The following is a 22222-nucleotide window of genomic DNA, read 5'->3' as shown; positions in this document are numbered from 1 at the left end:
CCTGTCGTCCCCTCTTCCCTCTGGGGGTGCGCCGGAGTGCCGACAGGGGACCAATGGCCCCTGCGACACCGCCTCACCCCTATGGGTGATAGGGAAACCGACGGAAGGTCGGTTGCCCTCCCTGTCACCCCCGCCCTGGTCTCTCTTTTTCTGGCAGGGGTCAGTCCCCCTGCCACCCCTAGATCACCTATAGGCAGGGGCAATGCCCCTGCCGCTTCATGTTTCCCGGCAGGCAGGGGCTCGCCCTGTTGCCTCTGGGGTTTTGGCGCGCAGGGGAAGTGCCCCTGTCGCCTTCCTATCTCGGCTGGCAGGGGCAATGCCCCTGTCGCCCTTTGTTTTGTTGGGCTGGCAGGGACTCACCCCCCTGCCGCCTCTTGGCTTCTGGGAGGGCAGGGGATAACCCCCCTGCTGCCCCTTGATTCTCTGCGCACAGGGGCTTGTCCCCCTGTCACCCCCCCCCCCGTCCCGAGCTCTCTCCCTCTCTCTGTCGGTAGGGGCTGGCCCCTGCCTCCTTGTTGCTGTCGGCAGGGGCTAGCCTCCCCTGTCTCGTGGCTGTCAACAGGGGCTGCCTCCCCTGCCGCGTCGTTGCTGCCGGCAGGGGTTGGTCCCCTATCGTCTCGTGTTGTCGGCAGGGGCTGCCCCCCCTGCCGTTTCGTGGCTGTCGGCAAGGGCTCAGCTCCTGCCGGGTCGCTGCTGTCGGCAGGGGTAGGCCCCCTGCCGCCTCGCTGTTTTTGACAGTGGCTCATTCCCTGTCGCCCCGTTGTCGTCGGTGCCGCCTTCGCCTAATTCTACCCTTGCCCCGTTGCACCATTAATTATATTAACATAATTGAATATTTAACACTCTTGCATATTTACGCAACAGGTCCCGATCGTGCTCCGCTGCTCAACCCTCGTATTATCCTCACGCGTAGGCGTACGCAGCTGCACGACATCCCAAGGTAGGGTAAAGTCGCACAAGGGGCATTAAGATCTAATTAAGTTGAAATAATTAAAATGTCTATGCTAGTTGTACTTAGATTTATACTGCTTTTGCGTGACTTATTATTCTTGTCTCTATGTTTATGAGTCGAGGTACGGTTTTACTCTTCGAGTACTAACTTGTGTATTTGCTTATGTGTTGAAGGTGGTTTCGCACTTTTTGCAATACTTATGCCCCAAATTGCTTGCATATATACTTGCCTGTACCTTTCTATGGGTGGATGTACAATTTCATTATTCGATTATTATTTTGCGTAGTTGTTTATGAATTTGAAGTGTGGTTTTGTACTTTTTGAAATACATATGCCCTTGTTTGCTTGTATACATTTCTGCCTGCATATTTCCTTTGAGAGAGGTACGATTTCGTGTCTCATGTATTACTTATGACCTTATGTGTTTGCCTATCTAAAGTGATCAAGGTATGGTTTGGCACCTCGTGTGTTATTTATGTGTTTTTCGCTTGATGCGCGGCATCGCAAGTCGAGAGTTGCTTGTCGTCATATGATAACCTGCATATGCTCACATTTATGGTAAATATGTACTTACATAAATGTAGTCTTGTGCCTATCCTGTTATCACTTGTTTTCAAAACACTAGAAGTTGCACTTGTGCGCTATAGTTCTTTTAAAGAGGATTTCCTTCTGCAAACTCAGGGCTCTTCAAAGTGCACAACTTTTGTAAAGTTATATTTTAAGTCCTGTCGGATTTCGAAGTCATATAGGTCCTCCCAGGTCCACACACTTGGGAGAAATATTTTATAACCCCGATTCGAGTTGCGACCCAATTCGAATAACCCCGATCAGGGGCATGAGCCTATGAATGAGTGGGGTTCTGTTGAAGGACCCATTCTTTATGTATCAATCTAGTGTCACATGTCGATACTAAGATAAATTTTGGATGTAAGATTGATAGTGTTGTGTCTTGTGTGAATGACTTAATGTGGCATTATGGTTTTTAAGGATGAAGCGTGCCAAATGAGCACTCCTATATTTTTTTTGAAGTTGTGTGTTGGGTGTTCCTTTTGAGAAGCCCACACACCTCCCTGGTTCAGTATAGCGTACTTTTAGACATGCACAACATGTTAAGTACTTTATTGATCGGACGAGAGATCCGAGATGACCTTGCATCATGAAATATGAAAAATGTTGTTGAAGTGAATTCCAAACTTATCTTGCCAGGCTGTGTTGTATTAATTCTTTTGCAGAAAATATCTGATGGGGTTTCTTTTGTGGAACCATATCCCTTTCATCGTAGTCGTACTTATGACATGTACGACCGTACTTTTTGACAAGTACGTCTTCTTACGTTGCGATGATTGGATGAGTAGGTTGTGGCAACCTCGATGAGTGCAAATAACAAAATGTTGTGATCACCTAAATAAGTGATGTTTTCGCCTTCACCGGCAAGATACTCGAGTGAGTCAAAAGACCAGAGTATGTAGAATGGGTCTTCAGTTAACTACCCTTGATGTACTCATTTGAATCGCTGACTCCTGTCAGGAGAGAGGACAGGACGGTACAAAACTTTGATGGACAGGCCATTAATGGCAGTTACGAGCAAAAGACTCGGCTTCCCCAGTCAGCGGAGTTAGGGGAATGAAACTACCATAATTATCCTAGGTGGTAGCTCTCCATGTTTGGGATGCATCCATTGTTTATGCTGCTTTGGGGATTTCTCTCTTGGTCACTGACCGTCCCCTTAGGTGCGGACTCAGTCAGCTATCCGGGTTATCATAAAATACATAGCATAATAAACCCCCGGATCAGTCTAGGTTGTTTCTAGAGTCGTGCCTTGTGCGTACCCGCTTGGCCAGTTAATATCAAAACATAACTTAAATCCGATCACACAATATGTTCAGTTATGCACGTATGAAAGTTGTAGGGTACAACAGGTTCAATACTTATGGAATTGTGTGTGTGGTTGATGAAATATTGTATTGTGCTAGTTAACTTTCTTGTGCAGTGCTTTGCTTGTAATAGTTAGCCTACTTGTGCCAGTAAAATGCTTGTAATAATTTTATGCATTGTGCTCATGATAGTTGCTCTCTGATTCTGTTGAAATTAAATTGCTATTTAACTGTCAGTCTGCTCGACATATTAAATTATTCTGCTTAATCATGTTCAATATTGTCATGTCTGTGCACCTACCAGTTTTTAGCGAAACTGACCCATTTTATGGGCAGGTAATGGATAGGTAATACAGTCTGCGATGACACGATGGCGTGATGAGGTCAAGATAGAGCTCTTTCCCTGACGTTTCGCTCCTGAGGACATGTTGGTAAATTTGTTATAAAGTGTGTTTCAAAATTTCTCTTTTATTAAACCGTGAGTTAATAAAACTGTTTTGGTAAGCTTCTTCTTGTTTTCAACAAACGAATTGTCAATTATTGAAACTCCATTTCGAAACCATTTGATTTCAATGGTTGTGCGAGATTTGACAAAAAGGAAAGTTTACGCTGTAATGTGCTCAAGGTCCATTGACTTGTGATTTTAAAAATATCATTTTCCGCTGAAGTATTATTTAAACTCTGATTATTGTATGATTTCAAAGCTTTCTAAACTTTTCTAAAAAGTTACAAGTCCTGGATTTTTGGGGCGTTACACAGTCTCAGGCTATTGTATATTTCTTGACAGCAACATTGTGTCTTGGAGTAGTAGAAAACAAAAGGTTGTTGCCAGTTGTAGTACTAAGGCTGAATATCGTTCCATGGCAGCGGCCACAACAAAAGCTACGTGGGTTAGACACCTATTAACAGAATTTGGAGAATCTATCTCAAGATCATTATTATTGTGTGATAATCAAAGTGCGATAAATATTTCTTTTAATCCCATATATCATAGTCGCACTAAACATATCGAGATAGGTCAACATTTTGTCAGACAAAAAGTTGAAGAGAAATAAATTGAGTCGTACTATGTTCGCACTGAAGATCAAGTGGTTGATATGTTTACAAAGGGGCTGACCAAATATAATTTTTGGTTCTTAAAAGGCAAGTTGTCCATGATTCAAGATCATGTACAACTTGAGGGTGGCTGTTAAAGAAGTCGTGATATAATTCTGGACCTACATTTGCTCCAGATCCATATATCATATTTTGTATTTCTAATTTGCACATGTGCACATATTTGTATTTTATTTTTATCTTCAGGGACATTATCATCCATAGTATGTTATAAACATTCTATATAAACAAAGCCTTTCTAGGTCACGATGTGGACCTTTTTTGTACAGCAAGCAACAACCATTTTGTCTTCTATCTCCTTTTCTGCTGAAAGTGGATTGATGTGGTTGGATAGTCAAGTTCTGACATAAACAACCCTTTCAAATACTCCGCATTTTTATTTTCCCCAGATGCATCAACCGCTTTCAAGAATACTGGGTCACTAAGCGAAGAAGCAATAAAATTGATTAGTGGACGCCTTTGAATATCTGTCCACCCATCAGAAACAATGAAAACTCTATTTTGCTCCCATGAATATTTTTTAATTTATAGCAATCTCTTAACATTTGCCCTCGCAAGAAGTGTGGTTAGTAGTTTTTCTGAGCTCGGAGGTATGTAGTCACTCAAATTACAATTTGCCAAAGAAGTAACTAAATCCTTCCAATAAGGATTTCTAGCTGCATTAAATGAGAGTGAACTAGAATAAAAATACATCGCTACTTTTCTATCCTCCTCCCTTCCATATGTATTAAATGATGCTTGCATCGTTCCTCTACCTCCTACATTCACTTTTCTTCTTTTTTTAGGATCTTTTTTGTGGCTAAAAAATGACACACTAATTGTACAAGAATCACTCATTGTCTTCCGCTTCTCATATTCATCTGGTATTTTCTTGTATTGTTTTCGCTAGGGGTGGCAATCGGGTCGGGTCGACAGGTTGGCGGGTCAGAATACCTCAACACGAACACGACTCATTTATTAAACGGGTCGGATGTGGCAAACACGGACATGACTCATTTATTAAACGGGTAACCCGACACGACACGGTTAACTCGTTTAATAAACGGGTTGGGTCGACACGACAAGATTACACAACACGGTGACCCGTTTATTAAACGGGTCAAACCGATAACATAGACACGATAACCGACCCGAGTAACCCGAATAACCTGTCTAGTTGGAGGATGAGGAGATTGGCGATGGTAAGGAGGATCCTCTAATGAATCAGACGATGGAGGTAGACGTATGAGCTATTGATTATGCTGATAACTCAGCAGGAGTCGAATTCGACGAAAAAATCACCTGATCAGAGGAGGGCGGCCATGGATGCTGAAGGAATAGAGAATCATATTGGCAGCAGGGCTACCCGCGTTGCCGGAAGTAAGCCACTACAGGAGGTGGGAAACCCTCACCGTCTCTGTCATTGCTTTGTTGAGAAGGAGTCGTGAGAGGCAACGACTGAGAAGGACATCCTCGCCATCGTTGCTCCTCTGAGCTGGAGAGGGTTCGGTCCATCTCGTTTACTGGAGATCACTCGCAGCTCCGACTGCTCTTCTCCCTCTCTCTCATTTTCTTAGAGAAACGAAAAGGGGAACCTGATTAGGGTTCCCTTTTCATTTTTACTTGTAAGCATTTATTTAAAAGAAATAATTTCAGTTTTGGTGCTGAAATTTTTTGAAAATTCTAGATCAAGTCTCATATATTATTAATAGATTGTCCTGAATAACACAAAAATGGGTTGCGGGATCGTGTAAACGGGTTGACCTGCCCGCCTAACCCGTTTATTAAACGGGTTGGCATACCCCTAACACGAACACGACCCGTTTAATAAACGGGTTAGGCGGGTCGACCCGTTTACGACACGAACCCGTTTAAGTCAAACCCTAACTCGGCTAAGAAGCGGGTTGGCGGGTCGGGTCATATTTTCCACCCCTAGTTTTCGCATTGCCTCATCGACTCTTCTGCATCCTTAAATGCCATGTCCTGGTATCTTCAGCAAATGAGCCTTAACTCTTGTGTAAGACCCAACAAAATGTCTTTCACAAAACTTGCATCGAAATCTCTTGTTTCCACTACCTCCTCATCCAATTTTTGCAAGCTTATCTACATGTACCCATAGTGGTCTCGCATCATCACTCTCACTACAACTATCAGCAACACTAGCTCACATGTGAGGATGATGCAAGTCATTTTCCTTTATCCGTCATTTTTGTCCTGAAAACACAAAAAAAGTTATAACTTATATTAAAATCAATCAATTATGCACACAATCAAGATTTATAATATTAAGTGCAAAGTCAACAATATGTACAGTAAGTTTTAAAAAATATAGCAATAGTATGTGTAAATAAATACTGACTAGAGGCGGACTGATCGGCCCAACCCAAAATCTAACTACGAGCTTTTTAATTGCAACAACTCAAATATATGCTAATGGAGCTGGAATAACCACGGTTGCTGGCACCGGACTTGCCCTCCAATGGATATTCGGTAAGGGGTTTAGATTGTACTCATTCCAATTACCATACTAGAAGAGCCCGGTATTGTTATGTATTGTCACTACCTCTCCGCTATGTGGCCTTTTATCTAATAAATGTGGCCCTTCTAGAAGTCGGGCTTTGGTGCACGTATTAACTCTAGCTTTACTATGGTTATCCGAGTAGCAGGCACCATCAAACAAACTATAAATGATTTAATGAGCCATTGGCAGTTTCACAATCTCTCTGAATTAGTTCATACTTACACATGCATGGCTTAATCTTTGAGACAAGCATATGACTAATACTAGGATCAACCAGGTAGCATCCCTCGTAAACGTCGCAGCACTGGCCTGAAGGTCGCGCAACTGCGAAGTGTCATCCGTCGATTTCGACATTGAAAATATCAGTGCAGGAAGGAGAGCTGTTTCGACTCCCCACCTGAGCCAACACATGCCGAACATCCGAAAGCCTACATAGCGGCAAGAGAACCAACAACGACAGAACGCTGCAATGTGGCCTGCCAAACCGCATGTCCAAGCCCTCTGGCAAGATGCACAATGAACCTTGCAGTTGAGCCGTTAGCACCGAGTAGGGACATGATTCCATTGCGGCAAAGGGAAAGCAAACACAGAGACCAAAAAAAGCACAGGTCGTGCGCACAACCATGTGCACGATGGACATGTTGAGAAGCCGAGCGCCCAAGCACCTCTTGGCAAATTAGCAACGCTCGCAGCCACAACGACACCGAGCCCCTCCCCGACATTCTAAGAGGGAGAGAGGGAAGACAAAGAGGAGAGGAGGAGAGCAGAGGGAGTCGGGGGCATACTTGAAGAGGTTCGGCGGAGCGGTCGGTGGTGGCGTCGAGATTGGCGGAGAGCAGAGGGAGTCGGAGAGGAGACAAAGGGAGGATTAGGGCAAAAAAATTTGCCCTTATCCTCCCCTATGCAGCCCATTTCATCAGGCAAATTTAAAAAAAAAAAATCTAAAAACTGGACCAAAATGACCATGGGTGCATTGACCACACCCAGGGTCGGGTTGACTGCACCGGGTGCCGCACCCGCACGCACGTTGATGCGGGTGCGGCAACTGGTTGGCCGAATCCCTGTGACATAGGGAATATTTTAAGGAAGCAAGAACAAGATGGTGCCTCTTAGGGGCTTACAGGAGCACAATATTCAAATCACAAGGACTACTTGTGGGTCAATCACTTTAGCACATACACATGGGCCACTTATGGACCAAAAGCATAAAATAAAATATAACAATGTATTGCTAAAATGCTTGAGAAAGCATTGAATTACATGGAGGCGGAACACCCCTGTTTATACACACAAGAGAGCCATAGGGCCCTTGGGACTCTCCCCAACGGCTAGAAATAGAGCCGTTGGGGAGGTCCCAACGAATCTGTGACTCATTCTTTTATGCCCTCAACAACAAACTAAAACCCTAGTTTGTACATAAATAAATAAAAGACTATTGTGCCCCTAATGGCACAACCTATTACATTTCTAGTGAAAAAACAAAAATACCCCTAGTGGATATTTATCTATTACAATGAATAAATTACATATATATATATATCATATATATGTGCCACTAGATATGGATATATATGCATATCTTAAGAGATATAAGTATATACAAAATTTATTAAGTTATGTTTTGTATTTTCTGCATGCTAAAAGCTTTGGATATTTAAATTCCTCATCACATTTTTGGTGATATTCCGAAAGAATCTTGAGAATAACATAGAATTCAATTTATTATTTATTTATGCAATTCAAGTATGAAAAATTTCCTTTGTTTTCTTCTCTATTCTATGTTTTTGGTAAGTTTTTTAGTATTTAATACCGTTATGAACAGTATACTATTTTTGGGGGGAATGATTACTAAAATCTTTATTTTCTTGTCTTTTTGTTTCCAAGAAACATCGATGTTTTCTTTCAGTTTATTAAAAACTAAAAATTTTCCTGAGAAATCCCCTTTCTGAGATATTTCTGAACTGCTGAAAGATCTGAACATTTGCTCTATTCTTAAAAACTGCGCCCACTACAAACTTTTCATTAGGTAAATACCAAAGAAATTGGTATGTTAAGTAATAAAAGTTTGTTGGGTTGTTTATAATCGAATGTCCTCTTCGTGGTTGCCAGACTAGTTAGCGGAAACAGGAAACGATACGGAAAGCGAAATCGAGAAGCGAGCATTTCAAAATGTATAGGAAATGGGAAGCGAGGAATAAAAAAAGCAATATGAGAATTGAATGCGAATCGAAATGGAACACAAATAAAAACTAAAATAAAAGTGACTTCTTAAATTTCATGATTTTTTAGTGTAAGAATTAAATTTTTAACAAAAAATAAAAATGATGACCGCCAATTTAGAGAAAGCACATGGAAGTGAGTGAGAAGGTAGAGAGAAAACACATAAAAACATGAAAAGTAGAGTGAAAGAACATATAATAAGAATAGATGACGCGTGTGGAAAGCATAGGAGAAGCGTGGGTGAATCAAAATTCTCATCAAGTTTCGGAAGCGAGGAGTATCATGCTTCCGGCGCGAGTTTTTGGGAAGCGGGTTTCCCACCTATCTAAGAAGGTTCTGATAACTCTGGTCCTCTTATCTTTTCCTCATTTTTCTAAGTATTCTCTATTATCTTGGTACTTTTGGCATTTATGTTATGAATAAATAAACTGTTAAAGTTTTATTCGGGACGTCAGGCAGTTTCTTTTTTAATTGTGTAAAATTACTTCGTTGGTCTCTTTATTTTTTGTTAAGAAAATGTGGCTGTGTGTGTGTGTGGCCAGGATTCCTCAAAGCCAACTTTCAAAGTACAGAGGGAGACAGCTTCTCATTCACCATTTTCTTTTTATTGTCAGTACAAGATATGTTTTTGCATTAATTTTAGATTTGATTGAATGGTTGTAGTTTTTCTTAGAGAGATTTGTTCACTTTATTTTTTGTTGTGTTGAAAAGTGAATATTTTTACATTGAGATGATTTTGCAGGCGCACATCCATACGCTGGAAGGCCGGATTTGCGAGATTATTCTGAGTTTGCGTTTCTTCATTTTCCAGTATGGTATTGTATACAAGTTGCATGCTACAGGATCACGTACTTCGCTATCGGTAGACACCATGCCTTTCTTATCTGTGAATCAAATTTTGATTAAGCATTTTATTTGTTTTCACATCTGAAGCAACAAACAGTTTATCTTTTTCCATGTTCCCGTGCAGGATTTCTTATACTATCGATCATGAATTCTTATCTTGCCCTTAGATATTGCTGATGACTAGCTTATTTATCCTTCTTACTTTGAGTACTATCTAAATTATATTAATCTAATGGTTATAAAAGAATAGCTGGGAATGATACCTGTGAATCAAATTTTGATCAAGCATTTTATTTGTCTTCACATCTGAAGCAACAAATACTTCATCTATTTCCATGTTCCTGTGCGGGAATTCTTATACTATTGTTCATGAATTCTTATCTTGCCCTTAGATATTGCTGATGACTAGCTTATGTATCCCTCTTATTTTGAGTGCTATCTAAATTATATTAATCTAATGGTTATGAAAGAATAGCTGGGAATGATACCTGCCGAGCAAGAGAATATTAGTCTGATCATAGTTGAAGCATAATGCTTTGAAATAAGTACAAGTTGATCAAATTTAAGGACACTTTAAATGCAAGAAAGACATGGATAGCATCTTTCAACACTCTTCCCCTTATATTGATTTTGAAATGTTGATTTTTTTATTGGAAATTGTATCTTCTGTCTTGTGAGTTTTGCTGGAGAAGTTGACATTTTTTCTTTTTTAAACAATTTACAAAAAAGGTGCCTAGCTTTTTGGCTATTTACAAAAAGGTTCTTGATATTTCAAATATACAACTAACCACCTAGGTTAAGAAATCTAATTTCAAATCAACGTCTGAGGTAAGGTAGGCGCAGGTTGGCATATAAATTTACAGTTTTGCCCTTGACAGCACCACTTACCTGTTAATCAAGGCTGCACCACCATAGAAGGAGAAGAACAAGGAGAGAAGAGACTGCACAAATCCCTAGTCATGTTTCCCAATGTGGGACGTGTGGAATGGATTCTCTATTTAATAATAACTGATTTGGGTACAAGTACAATATTACCCCTTAAATTAATAAACACAACATTTAAATAAGGGGTAAAACTGGAAACATAAAGTATTTATAAAATACATAAGGGCACATGAATCTGGATCTAGATCCATTATCGTGTCTCATTAGCCTCCTTCAAGTTGTACATGTTGAGAACTATGTCACATGGGTGCAGGTGCGGGTGCGGGTGCGGGTGCGGGTGCGGGTGCGACACGGGTGCGGCGCAATTTTAAAAATTTTGGACACGGGGACTCGGCTATATATATATATTTAAAAAATATATATATATATATATATATATATCCAGTGTGTGCATATGTCTATATAAATTTTGGACTCGGCTCGTGACTCTTCCAAGTTGTCTCAGATCCTGAACTAACTGAGTTAAAATAGTAGTATAACTGTGTTAGAACCAAACTAGGCTGAGTTTATCATTGACTCAGCCGAGTCTTAGCTACCATGGGAATAAAACATCATCAAGGTATTAATTAAAAGCATTAACTAAAAGCATGTTCTGGTAAATGCATTAAATATCTTTTGCTAAAATTCATAACATTAATTAAAAGCATTAAAAGCTTTTAATTTTTCAAAGCTAGATTTGAAAAAGAGAGAGAGAGAGAGAGATCTCGGTGGATGAGAAAGTGTTGCTACTCGTGGATGAGAATTTATTAGCTTTTATAAGAGAGAGAACTTGGTGGATGAAAAGTGTTGGTACTCGTGGATGAGAATTTATTAGCTTTTAAGATTGAGAGAGAGAATTAAATGATAATATTTAAGAATAATTTTTTTTCTGGGCCTAATGTTTAAGACTCATGCTATATATATATATATATATATATATATATATATATTTTTTTTTTTTTTTAAAATATATAAAAAGATCTTCTTCTTTTTTTGTACTAAAAATGGACATTTTTGGACTCGGTCAACGTTGACCGAGTCCAAAATTAAGACGGACTCGGCCTGGACTCGTTGACCGAGTTCGACTCGGCGTTGACCGAGTCCAGGCCGCACCCGTGTCCGCACCCGTGTCGGGGCGTGTCGACTCGGGTGCGGCACCTCCCTAGCCGAGTCCGTGTGACATAGGTTGAGAATCATGGACAACATGCATTTCAAATTTTAAAACTGTTGTTTGCTCGGTCCCTTTGTGAACAAGTCTGCCACTTGATCTTCTGTCCAATAAACTTAGCTTCAATTTCACCATTTTCTGTTTTACTCCCGATGAAATGTTGGTCTATCTCAATATGTTTTGTTCTTCCCTATGGTACTCAGACACTCCATTTTGCCCTTCCTACCCATGTAGAAACGCATAGACATCCGGACACACCATTTTACCCTTCATACATACAAGTTTGTATTTAATTTATAATTATATTTTTGGTATATAATATATATTTAGATATAGTATATATATATTTAAATTATATTCAGTTTATTTTGAATTTATTTTGTATTTATGTGATATTTAATATATATATTTATATATATATAGCCATGTCCCCGTACCCACATTTTTTGGATTTGCCGTGTCGTACCCTCCGTACCTGCACCCGCACCCGACCCATACCCAGGTGACATAGGTTCTTCCATATTGAATTGGATTAAGAGAAATCTTAATTGATCTTTGATTGCCATAGAAAAAAATGGAACTTGGTTTTTATGATCCAAATCACTCAACAAGTTTTTAATCCAAGTTACTTTTGAGGAGGCTGCAACCATGACTCGATATTCAGCTTCTGTGATGGAACTAGCAATTGCCTTTTGTTTCTTACTGTTTCATAAAATTAAATTTCTCCCAACAAAGACAATACCCTGAATCTGACCTTCGTTCATCTGGATCTCCTGCCCAATCTGCATCTGAAAAGGTCATTACTGTAATCATGTCTTCATTTCTGTCTCTTTTCTTGTAACGGAGTACATCTCTAAGTGAACATTTAAGGTACCTAAGAATCTTTTTAACGGTTTCCACATGGCTCTGATGCCATGTTGATCAGGTCTGCACCACCATAGAAGGAGAAGAACAAGAGAGGAAAAGAGAAAACAAGGAGAGGAGAGAATCAAGAAAGTGGCAAGATGGAAAGAAATATGAGAGAAAGGAAATAGCCAAGCCTTTTGGACTCACCTCGACGAATGAATCAGGATCGTACGCTCTCTGATACCATGTTAATCAGGGCTGCACCACCATAGAAGAAGCACAAGAGAGGAAAAGAGAAAACAAGGAGAGAAGAGGTTGCACAAATCTCTAGGCACATTTCCCAATGTGAGACGTGATATGGATTCTCTTTTTAATAATATGTAACTGATTTGGGTACAAGTACAATATTATCCCTTAAATTGATAAACACAACATTTAATTAAGGGGTAAAACCAAAGTTGCTAGACTAGGAAGCAAAAACGGGAAACGATACGGGAAGCGGAAGCGAGAAGCGGTGCATTTTTAAATGTATAGGAAGCGGATAGCAAGGAATAAAAAAATTACAATATAAGAATTGAATGAGAATCGAAATGGAATGCAAATAAAACTAAAATAAAAGTGACTATTTTTAAATTTCATGATTTTTTAGTGTAAGAATTAAATTTTTATCAAAATCTAAAAATGATGATTGCCAATTTAGAAAAAGCACATGGAAGTGAGTGAGAAGCATGAGAGAAAACACATAAAAATCATGAAAAGTAAAGTGAGAAAACATATAAGAAGAATATGTGAAGCATGTGGAAAGCATAGGAGAAGCATGGGAGAATCGAGATTCCCATCAAGTTTCAAAAGCAAGGAGGATCACGCTTCCGAAGCGAGTTTCCCAGAAGTGGGCTTCTCACCTATCTAAGAAGCTTCTGGTAACTCTAGGTAAAACTGGAAACATAAAGTATTTATAAAATACATCACGTCTCATTATTACCGTTGATCCATTCTAGCCTGTGTATGCACCAGACAACTTCATCGGCAGACAAGCATCTGACCAACGACAAGCATCTGCTGCTGCTGATGATGATGATGATCCGTTGGCTACTCTCAACCATATTGGGAATGGTAAAACACACCACCATGATGATGTGGCTGTGATGTAGAGTGTTGAATCTCATTTAAGAGCATCCCAAGCTCATCATGATCCCTTTTATCAGGCTTCATCGTTACAACCTGCATATCAATAATCAGTGATAGAAAACAAAAACCAGAAGGCACATAAAATAGAAGATGGATAAGGGGGTGGTCGTACATACAAACACATGAGGAGGAGGATGGCTAGGCTGCAAAAACAATTGCGCAAGGTGATAAATGATATGGGTACCTGCATTTTCACATATGATGGTAACAGTATCCAATGTCGATGATGATTGGTAGAAAGGGGAAGAATGACAATGATGATGGGGTGATGGTCATGATGATGGTGATGATTGGTAGAAAGGGGAAGAACGCAGACGAATGATGGTGATGGTCATGATTGATAGATTGATGGTGATGATGGGGTGATAGTCGGAATGATGGCGATGATTGCTAGAAAGGGAAGAATGGGCATCCTCATTCTGCATCTCTACCATTGAGAGAAAGGCCACAAGTCTGGTGGTTGGCACATTTGGCTGTGAGAAGTTTTGAAGAACGCCATTGTGTTTGGGGAATGTAACACTAACTTGAAGGGATTCTGTCTTTTAATGTCACTAAACCCATATTGAATTAGGGTCAAACCAAAGATGGTTGCTTCAAGCATCTGTTTGAGCATTACTTTCAAATTCCAGGCGGGTTTTTTTTTTTAAATAGGCTCTTGGGATTCAAACTTGAGACCTGTTTAACCTATTTGTAGTGTTATGAGCTTATAATATTGTTTAATGGGCCTAAGAAAACATTTTGTTGGACAATATGGTACCTACTGCTTGTGAAGTGACCGAGGATTTGATATTCATTAGCATCAGATTTTTCTTGAATTCTTTTTCTCTTTTTTCCTGTAATAATTTCCTTCTAAAATTTTAGATTTATGGGATTGTATTTGCTTAAATCTGGCATGCAAAATTAAGATGTGATCTGAACTTCAATAATGGAACATTTTCATGATCATTCAGAACTTAATTTTACTCGTTTAATTCTGATATAGTCAACCCTTTATCTTGGGTACCTTTCTCATGACTAGAAAATGCATCTTTATTAAGGGCTACTTTTATTACATCTATGTTCTGATGGTCTAGAAAAATAATTTTGCTTCTTAACCGTGTTAATGAAATTGCTTATTGAGGAATACATTCATCGAAGAGAAAAGCTGCCACCACTCATAGCCTGGGTTTTATCATCATTGAAACCTGGTGGTTTCAGTGTTTTTCTCATTGTTGGACACAAAGTAAGGTACTTTTATTTTATTCAAGTTTAGCGGCAAGGATGGCATACAAAACTTGGCTAATAGAATATGGTTGATTTTAATATTCGTGTCTGATTACTAAGATCAGGTTTAGTGATAGTTTCTAGCTTTATGTGCACCATCAAAATGTGCAAAAAATTGTTGTTAAATATAAATGCAAGTTAACCTCCCCGCTAAACCTTTTTCTAACATACTGCTCTTTGCAGTTGTATGGATTATCATGGGTTGTCCTTGCTGTTCTGATTATTCTTTTCAAGGTAAAGGAATTACTACAACTGATATCAGACCTTGTATTTTGCTATATTAATTGGTGCACCTCCTCTTTATTGAAGTTATATCATGTCTTCAACAGTATTAGTCAAAACATATTTTGTTTGCAGGTGTTTACGTTTAGCCAAAAAGCATCAGTAAATTTCCAGCTTGTTTTACGGCTCATCCAGGGAGTTACGTTCATGTCAGCTATTTTGGCTATAGCCATCGCAATTGTTTACACATCGCTTTCCTTGATAGACATTTTTGCGTGCATTCTGGCCTTTGTACCCACTGGTTGGGGAATTCTCTCTGTGAGTTTCCAGTGACCTTTGTGTCATTGCTTATTCTTTTAGTTCATCCCTATCAATTTTGATTTTGCCTTCTTTGGTGATATAATTTCTATGATTGATGCCGAAAAGTCATGCAAACGAAAACTTTGGTGCTGCCAGGATGTCATCTTACAAGAGAAACGAATTTCTGGGGATTAAAAAAGTCAGAGCTTTACAGATCTGGAATGGATTATTGTGGCACCTTTTTCCAACATAAATCTAGTTAGGAAGCCATTTTTCTATTACTGGAACAATGTTAGATTGTCTCGTGCATCTTCAAAATATAAACTTGTTTGCTGCTGAATCAGTTGCATTTCAATTGTTTAGTTGGTATTGAAAATGTTTTCCAATTTGTACATTTCAAACTAACTGTTTGAAAAAGAAATCTTGAAGTCTATTATTTGTTCAGTGGCCTGGATGTCTCAGAAAAATTAAAAAGGGCTGCTTATATTGCCTGAAGTTTGTATTTGAAATATTATTTGGGTTATCCATCATTTTCTTGAGGGACATCTTTAATTGGATTTTTCCCTTTCAATTCATGATCTTTCATAAGTGTCAAACGTTATTATTAGATTCATTTTTCCTTTTTATGGATTGACAGTCCAAACTTTGGCAATTTTATGCTATCGTCTTTTCCCACCATCCTTTGGTTCCAAGAATTTTATGCTATCGTCTTTTCCCACCATGCTTTGGTTCCAAATATTTTTTCCCTTCATTTTGGCTGTTTTTTCTGATTGCCAACTGGTGGTATATCTCTATGTAGGCCAACCATGGAATTGAATTGTTCTTTCGACCCTTTTTTTCCTACATAGCTTCTTCAGTTAATAGCTCCATGGTCATGAAATAGTCAAGCTGAATCAGATTCATTTGTCCAAACCAAGTCCAGGTCTCAGCAGTGTCCTCAATTTAGACCAAGTCCTTCCAACTCCAAAATGGGATACCTAGGCGTATTTTTGAACTGCACTATAGCTCACTATGCATACCTGGAACACCCATGGACTTCTTTTCAGAACATTGCCACTGACACTGGCACTTTTTCTTGCTCACTGGGATCTGTCAGATAGGAATCTCTAGACTTAACCCTTCCTCACTTTTGTGACTAACTCATCAAACTTCGGGGAAGCAGCCATGCAAAGCTTCAAATGCGGCTTCAAATTCCGTCACTGATTGATCCTATTTTTGAACTGCAGATTGCTATAGCTCTGAAGCCGCTGATGAAGAAGTTTGGTCTATGGAAGTCTATTTGTTCCCTTGGCAGATTGTATGATGCAGGAATGGGCATGCTTATCTTCATCCCCATTGCGATTTTTTCATGGTTCCCATTTTTATCCACATTTCAGGCACGGCTTTTGTTCAACACAGCCTTCAGCCGGGGATTGGAGATCTCTGTCATCCTTGCTGGCAATAATCCAAACACTGGACTGTAATTTCTGCCCGTCAACCTTGTGTGCATCCAACATTGAGCAATTTCCATTCAGACCAGTGTTGCATGAGGATTTATTGTTTCTACATTGGAAATGTGCGGTGAACACTGAGTGTACTTGCTGCCTGTCGACATTACCTCCTGCTTTTGGCAATTTTCCTGCATACCTGGATCTCATGATGATTATTTGCTTCTGCCCTAAGAAATTTCAGGTTTGCCCGCATGCAGGAGAACTTTGGAAGATCCTGTTTTTCATATACATTATGTATATTTTTGCACACATTTGGATTCATTGGCTAAAATTGGCAACAAATTAGCCATTGTTAACTATTGAGACAGATCACATCTACAAGTTGGGATTAAGCAAAAAACAAGTGCCTTCCCAACTTGTAGTAAAAGGGACATTCCAATGTTGGCTATTTGCAATTTTAGACATGAGAAGAATATCGCAAATTATGGGTTTTTTTTAAGAAAACGTCATTTTTACTATACAATTGTCATTTTCCGTTAAAAAAACGTGTGCCCTATGTCTTTGAGATGATAATGGATTTTGCTTAATTAGGAAAAACCATAATCACTCGCTATACAGGAATAACATACTCCTAGCGGATCAAGCTTGAGGTGCCTTTTTTTTAGATAAAATGATTAAAAGAAACTATAATTCCATTTCCTTTTCTAAAATACAATGAGATGTCTTCATAAAGAATGCTTTTTCGCAATTATAATAGACAGAAAAAAGAATCAAAAGAGTAGGGAAGGACACACGAGGTGTATCAATGTTACTGGGAGTAGACCAAGTTGTGACTTAAATTTCTTTTCTTCAAGAATACTGCTTTTTTTCTATACAGGGAGAAGCCACCTCCAAGATTAGAGACCTAGCTGCGCTGGCATTGTCTTGGCATGGGATTAACCCTTTTCCCCTAGGGTATAATACTGTTTCCTGTTGCACTTTTTCCATTCCCAGTTTAACCCAAAAGAACCGGAGAAACCACCTCCAGGATTAGAGACCTAGCTGCCCTGGCATTGTCTTGGCATGGGATTAACCCTTTTCTCCTAGGGTATGATACTGTTTCCTGTTGCACTTTTTCCATTCCCAGTTCAACCCAAAAGAACCAGGGTGGTTACTGAATATGATGCCGGCTTTTTTGTTTTTCCTTTTTTTTTTTAGGGAGGCATATGATGCTCTTGTTGATTCGCCCGGTCATGCCATTTTTGCTTTCCATTCATTTTTTTAATAATTTTTCTTACAGCAATAATCACTATGTTGATCTAACAGTCAAATAAGCAATCAAAGACTTGACCCCTACCATTTATACAATTATACCATTGGGTTTTGAACCTGCAATGTCCCAACACAATTATGAGACATTATGAGAAACAATGTCACTAAGCCTTAATATTATATGGTTCAGTCGTATTGATGAAGTGCATGGCTTCATTAAAATAGATTTAAAGCAGTCTCTAATAAGCAGTACAGTGTTCAAGATTTTAGGGTTGCAAACGGGTTATATATGAACGAAAATGAGAATCCAAAATGTAAAATGTGGATCCAAATTTGGAAGTAGATTTGGACAAGATTCGTTATTGCAAGGTTGAATCTGTTGGGTTTCTTTGACTGGGGTGTGTGCAAAGGTGGCTGAGTATTAGGTGACAGAGAAGAGAATTGAGATTGAAGATGGTGAATAAAGGCTTGCTTAGGGGGGGGGGGTTCTTTGATAAGATGTTCATGTTCCTGCTGATGTAGGGGATGGGTTAATATCAGCCTCTTACGGGTAGCCATTTTTCAGCATAACAGTCCTTTTGGATTTCCAAATGTGTTGGGAATCCGGAGAGATATGGGGGCTCACCACTAAGATTGTGGCTCTTTAATTTTCAATTGTGTTGTATCCTATGAGATATGGGTTCTACCATAATGTTTGTGGTTCTTTGGGATTTTATATGTGAGACTCTACTGAATTTTAATTTTACACTGAATCCAATTTCTATATTTGATAAGTTTTTAGATCCAACATCTCCCACTTGGTCATATGTGGCGAACACTCATTATATCACAATTGGTGCAACACTTTATGATAAAATAAGCACCAAATAAACTTGAATTATTTTTCACATAGTTATGTAGATCATTTCATTATTTATATTCCGGTATGAGGTTTTCGCACATGTTATAGGTTATTTTTTACGTAACTATATGCACTTTTCTTCATTTTTAAGTATTTCTTGCATGCATTAACTTTACATAACCATATAGGTTTCTCATCATATCATAATTTAAATTATAATCTTTAATTTGCAATATCATATTTAAACAAATACATTATATTGGGGTCTCACTTTCTTAGTTAGTCATAGGATTCTTAAAGATCTTTCATGACCATATCATAGGATATCATCATGTCTTCAAGCACACTAGTTGAATACTATGAATTTTGTCAACCTCTAGATCCATGATAAAAGTATGATTTGTCAAACATAGCAAATAGTTTAACTTTTTAAAATTTAATCATAGTCAATACTTCAACTATCCATGTGCATCATTATCACATGCAACATGTTAAAATTTTTATCAAGTTAACTACTATGTGATCATTTGTTGATCAATATATATCTAGATCCATATAATCATAAGTATCACTAAAAAACATAAATAATATTATGTTTCATACCATGTATAGATTTTTAAAACATGAAAAAATATCCCTTCATGCATTCATAAAATAAACTATAGGAAATCCATTATATATAAATAAATATCCACACATATATGTGTAATTTTGTAATTCAGCTCTTACTTTTTTAATGCATTGTATTTAAGTAATATGCGCATTAAGCCATCACACACTAGAACCAATATGCACAAAAAGTAAAGCATAGCATAAGTCTTCATATCTATATCCAATAGGAGTAATCTCATTGCCATACATGATAAGAAGACTTTAAACTTTTCAAAATTAATAATTAGCAATTATGACAACATATAAGTTTAGATCCATTAACTGATTAACCCGCACAGTAAAGAACTAACCGCATCTGAGCATAATATGCACATTAAAGAATTATCATAATATGCATAATAAAGAACTAAACAGCAAACAACATAATATGCAGAGTAAAGAAAAACTAACAACATGCTTAATGGCGTGACCCTCTATATAAATACCATAAAAAAAACACAGATTTTCTTATTTGTTATCGGCCCAATGTAAAGTTTAAAGCTATATAGATTCTCTTTATCTGAAAATTCCAAATTAGATTTAAGGTTGCCAACTTCAATTAGGATTTCAAATCTAACGTTCATTAAAAATTTTTCCCAATTTCATAAATCTAGAACCTGACAATTTAAATGTTATGAATCAAGAATCATTAAACATAAATTAGACATCACTCTAGGATTTGTGATAACTTCTAAACATGCAACCAATCTGGTTTGTTAGTACCATACACTACAAGAAAAATGTGAATTAGCGACAGACTCTATTCGTCGCAAACTCCGTCGCTAACGTGTTTAGCGATGAATTATTGACGGATAGAGTCTGCTGCATAATCCTAGTCGCTAAAATGATGAGCATATGCACTATAATTGTACCTAACCAAGGCAACATAACAGAAAATAATTAAAACTACATGGCCAAAATTTATAGGAAGTACACCCCTGTAATCCTGTGGATTATGCCACAAACCATAGGGTCTTCAACAAGCTCTTCAGTCATTTTCCCCTTTCTATGATCCATAATGGTCACAAAGTTCTCCTTTGCAATGATCTCCAACGTCGGTTGCACCTCCCTTACCAGAAGAACATTGTACCTCCCCTACCAGAAGAACAATCGAGACCACAATGAGCCCCACATGATTCCAACAACACAACTAACAAATGGGTCTGTCAATTGAGACGTGAAGAAGATGAACGACAGTTTAACCAGAGGCTTACGTGATTTATTCCCTTGTAGCCTTGTTCGATGGATTCGAAGAGGAAGCTAGGAGCCTCTCAGTCGTCTTCCTTCACCAAACAACGGTAGGCGAGGACCGGATTGAGATGATCGGAGATTGTGCATATGTAGAGCGGCAGAACATTCCCATTTTTTGAAGCCACGACGAATCTCAATGCATCATCCGAATTTGTTCCGGTCACAACCCACCAAAAATCACAAAAAAGAAAGGAAACAAAAACCAGAAGCCCCAATTCTCCAACAGAAGAAAGAAAGAGAGAGAAAGCTAAAAGGATGGATTCAAGCAAAACCATACCAACAGAGACAGTCGAAACAGACATGCATTTCACCAGAGGGCGAGTACAGAGCTGCATAGGGATCCTCTTGCTGTTGCCGCCATCGTCGAACCCCCCCCCCCCCCCCCCCGCTTCTCCAAACCCCCCACGCTGGGTCAGCCCCGCCATGTAGTCCTCCTCGTCGCTCTCCGAGCTCACCACCTACTCTAGGATGTTGTCGAGGAGCAGCTTGACGAGGACACCACCCAGCTTGGTGCTGCAGCCAGCGGAGGGGTCATCGCCATCACCGGAGATGACGCGGACGGCGATGGAGTCGACCTGGGGGGGAGGGAAGCGAAGCGCCCTAAGCCACTTTGTAACAAGAGAGAACGAGGGAGAATTTAGCGCCCTAATTTGATAGTTTTAATCGAAAATTAGTGACAGAATTAGCGAGGAAAACTTTTCGTCGCTAATTTACGACAGAATATTTATGTCGCTTATTCATCGCTAAGTTGTGATGGATTGGCAACGACAATTTTTCCATCCCTAATTACGCAAATATTTCGAAGGTTAGCAACAGATAGTTTTCTCTTGCTAATCTGACACAAATTTGTGACGAAAAAATCCATCGCAATTTTTTGTCGCTAATCAGGGTTTTTCTTGTAGTGATATCAACAGCTTGACTGGAAAAAATAATTCCATTATAACAAATGGGGACTCAGTTAGAATCGGCTAATAAGACCCACATAGCACGACTTCTAATAAATAGTATAAATAAAGCTCTTAACACATAATTGATTTAACTATTAATTTCAACACACAAAAAAAAGTTACATGTGTGTGCACTGCACACACCATTGGCCTGATTCTCATGTGCACGCAGCACATGCTACAAAATTTATCGAACTGGACACGTAACCACAGAAAACAAACAACAGGTTTCTATGGGCTAGACATGACAACAACCCTCAAATCACTCTATCTGATTTCACTCGTGATCCTCCTTCACTTATCTAATCAAGCAAGAGGATCCCTTACCTTGCTTTCAGATTTGCGAAAAGGCAGAGGAGGAAGGAGGAGACATTGAAGAGGTTCCTCTCTCTCTCTCTCTCTCTCTCTCTCTCTCTCTCTCTCTCTCTCTCT

General features: G+C 38.9%; 1 protein-coding gene across 3 annotated transcripts in view; it reads left to right on the top strand.

The window, feature by feature from the left end:
• GSL10 (glucan synthase-like 10) overlaps window positions 1-17372 on the top strand; it is a 234036-nt gene extending 216664 nt beyond the window's left edge. For all 3 annotated transcript variants that reach the window (XR_016432360.1, XM_090008729.1, XM_090008730.1), the window contains exons 49-52: window positions 9405-9524; window positions 15081-15131; window positions 15255-15437; window positions 16646-17372. Coding sequence is in view for 2 of the 3 variants with exons in the window: in XM_090008729.1 (XP_089864855.1) it covers window positions 9405-9524; window positions 15081-15131; window positions 15255-15437; window positions 16646-16882 (591 nt within the window). In the remaining variant the exon portion in view is untranslated. The remainder of the gene's footprint in view (window positions 1-9404; window positions 9525-15080; window positions 15132-15254; window positions 15438-16645) is intronic.
• The last annotated feature ends 4850 nt before the right edge of the window (window positions 17373-22222 follow it).

Source organism: Nuphar pumila, chromosome 6 (genome assembly GCF_984573655.1).
Source record: "Nuphar pumila chromosome 6, dmNupPumi1.hap1.1, whole genome shotgun sequence".
Classification (NCBI taxonomy): Eukaryota; Viridiplantae; Streptophyta; class Magnoliopsida; order Nymphaeales; family Nymphaeaceae; genus Nuphar; species Nuphar pumila.
This window is presented reverse-complemented; position numbering and strand designations above follow the sequence as displayed.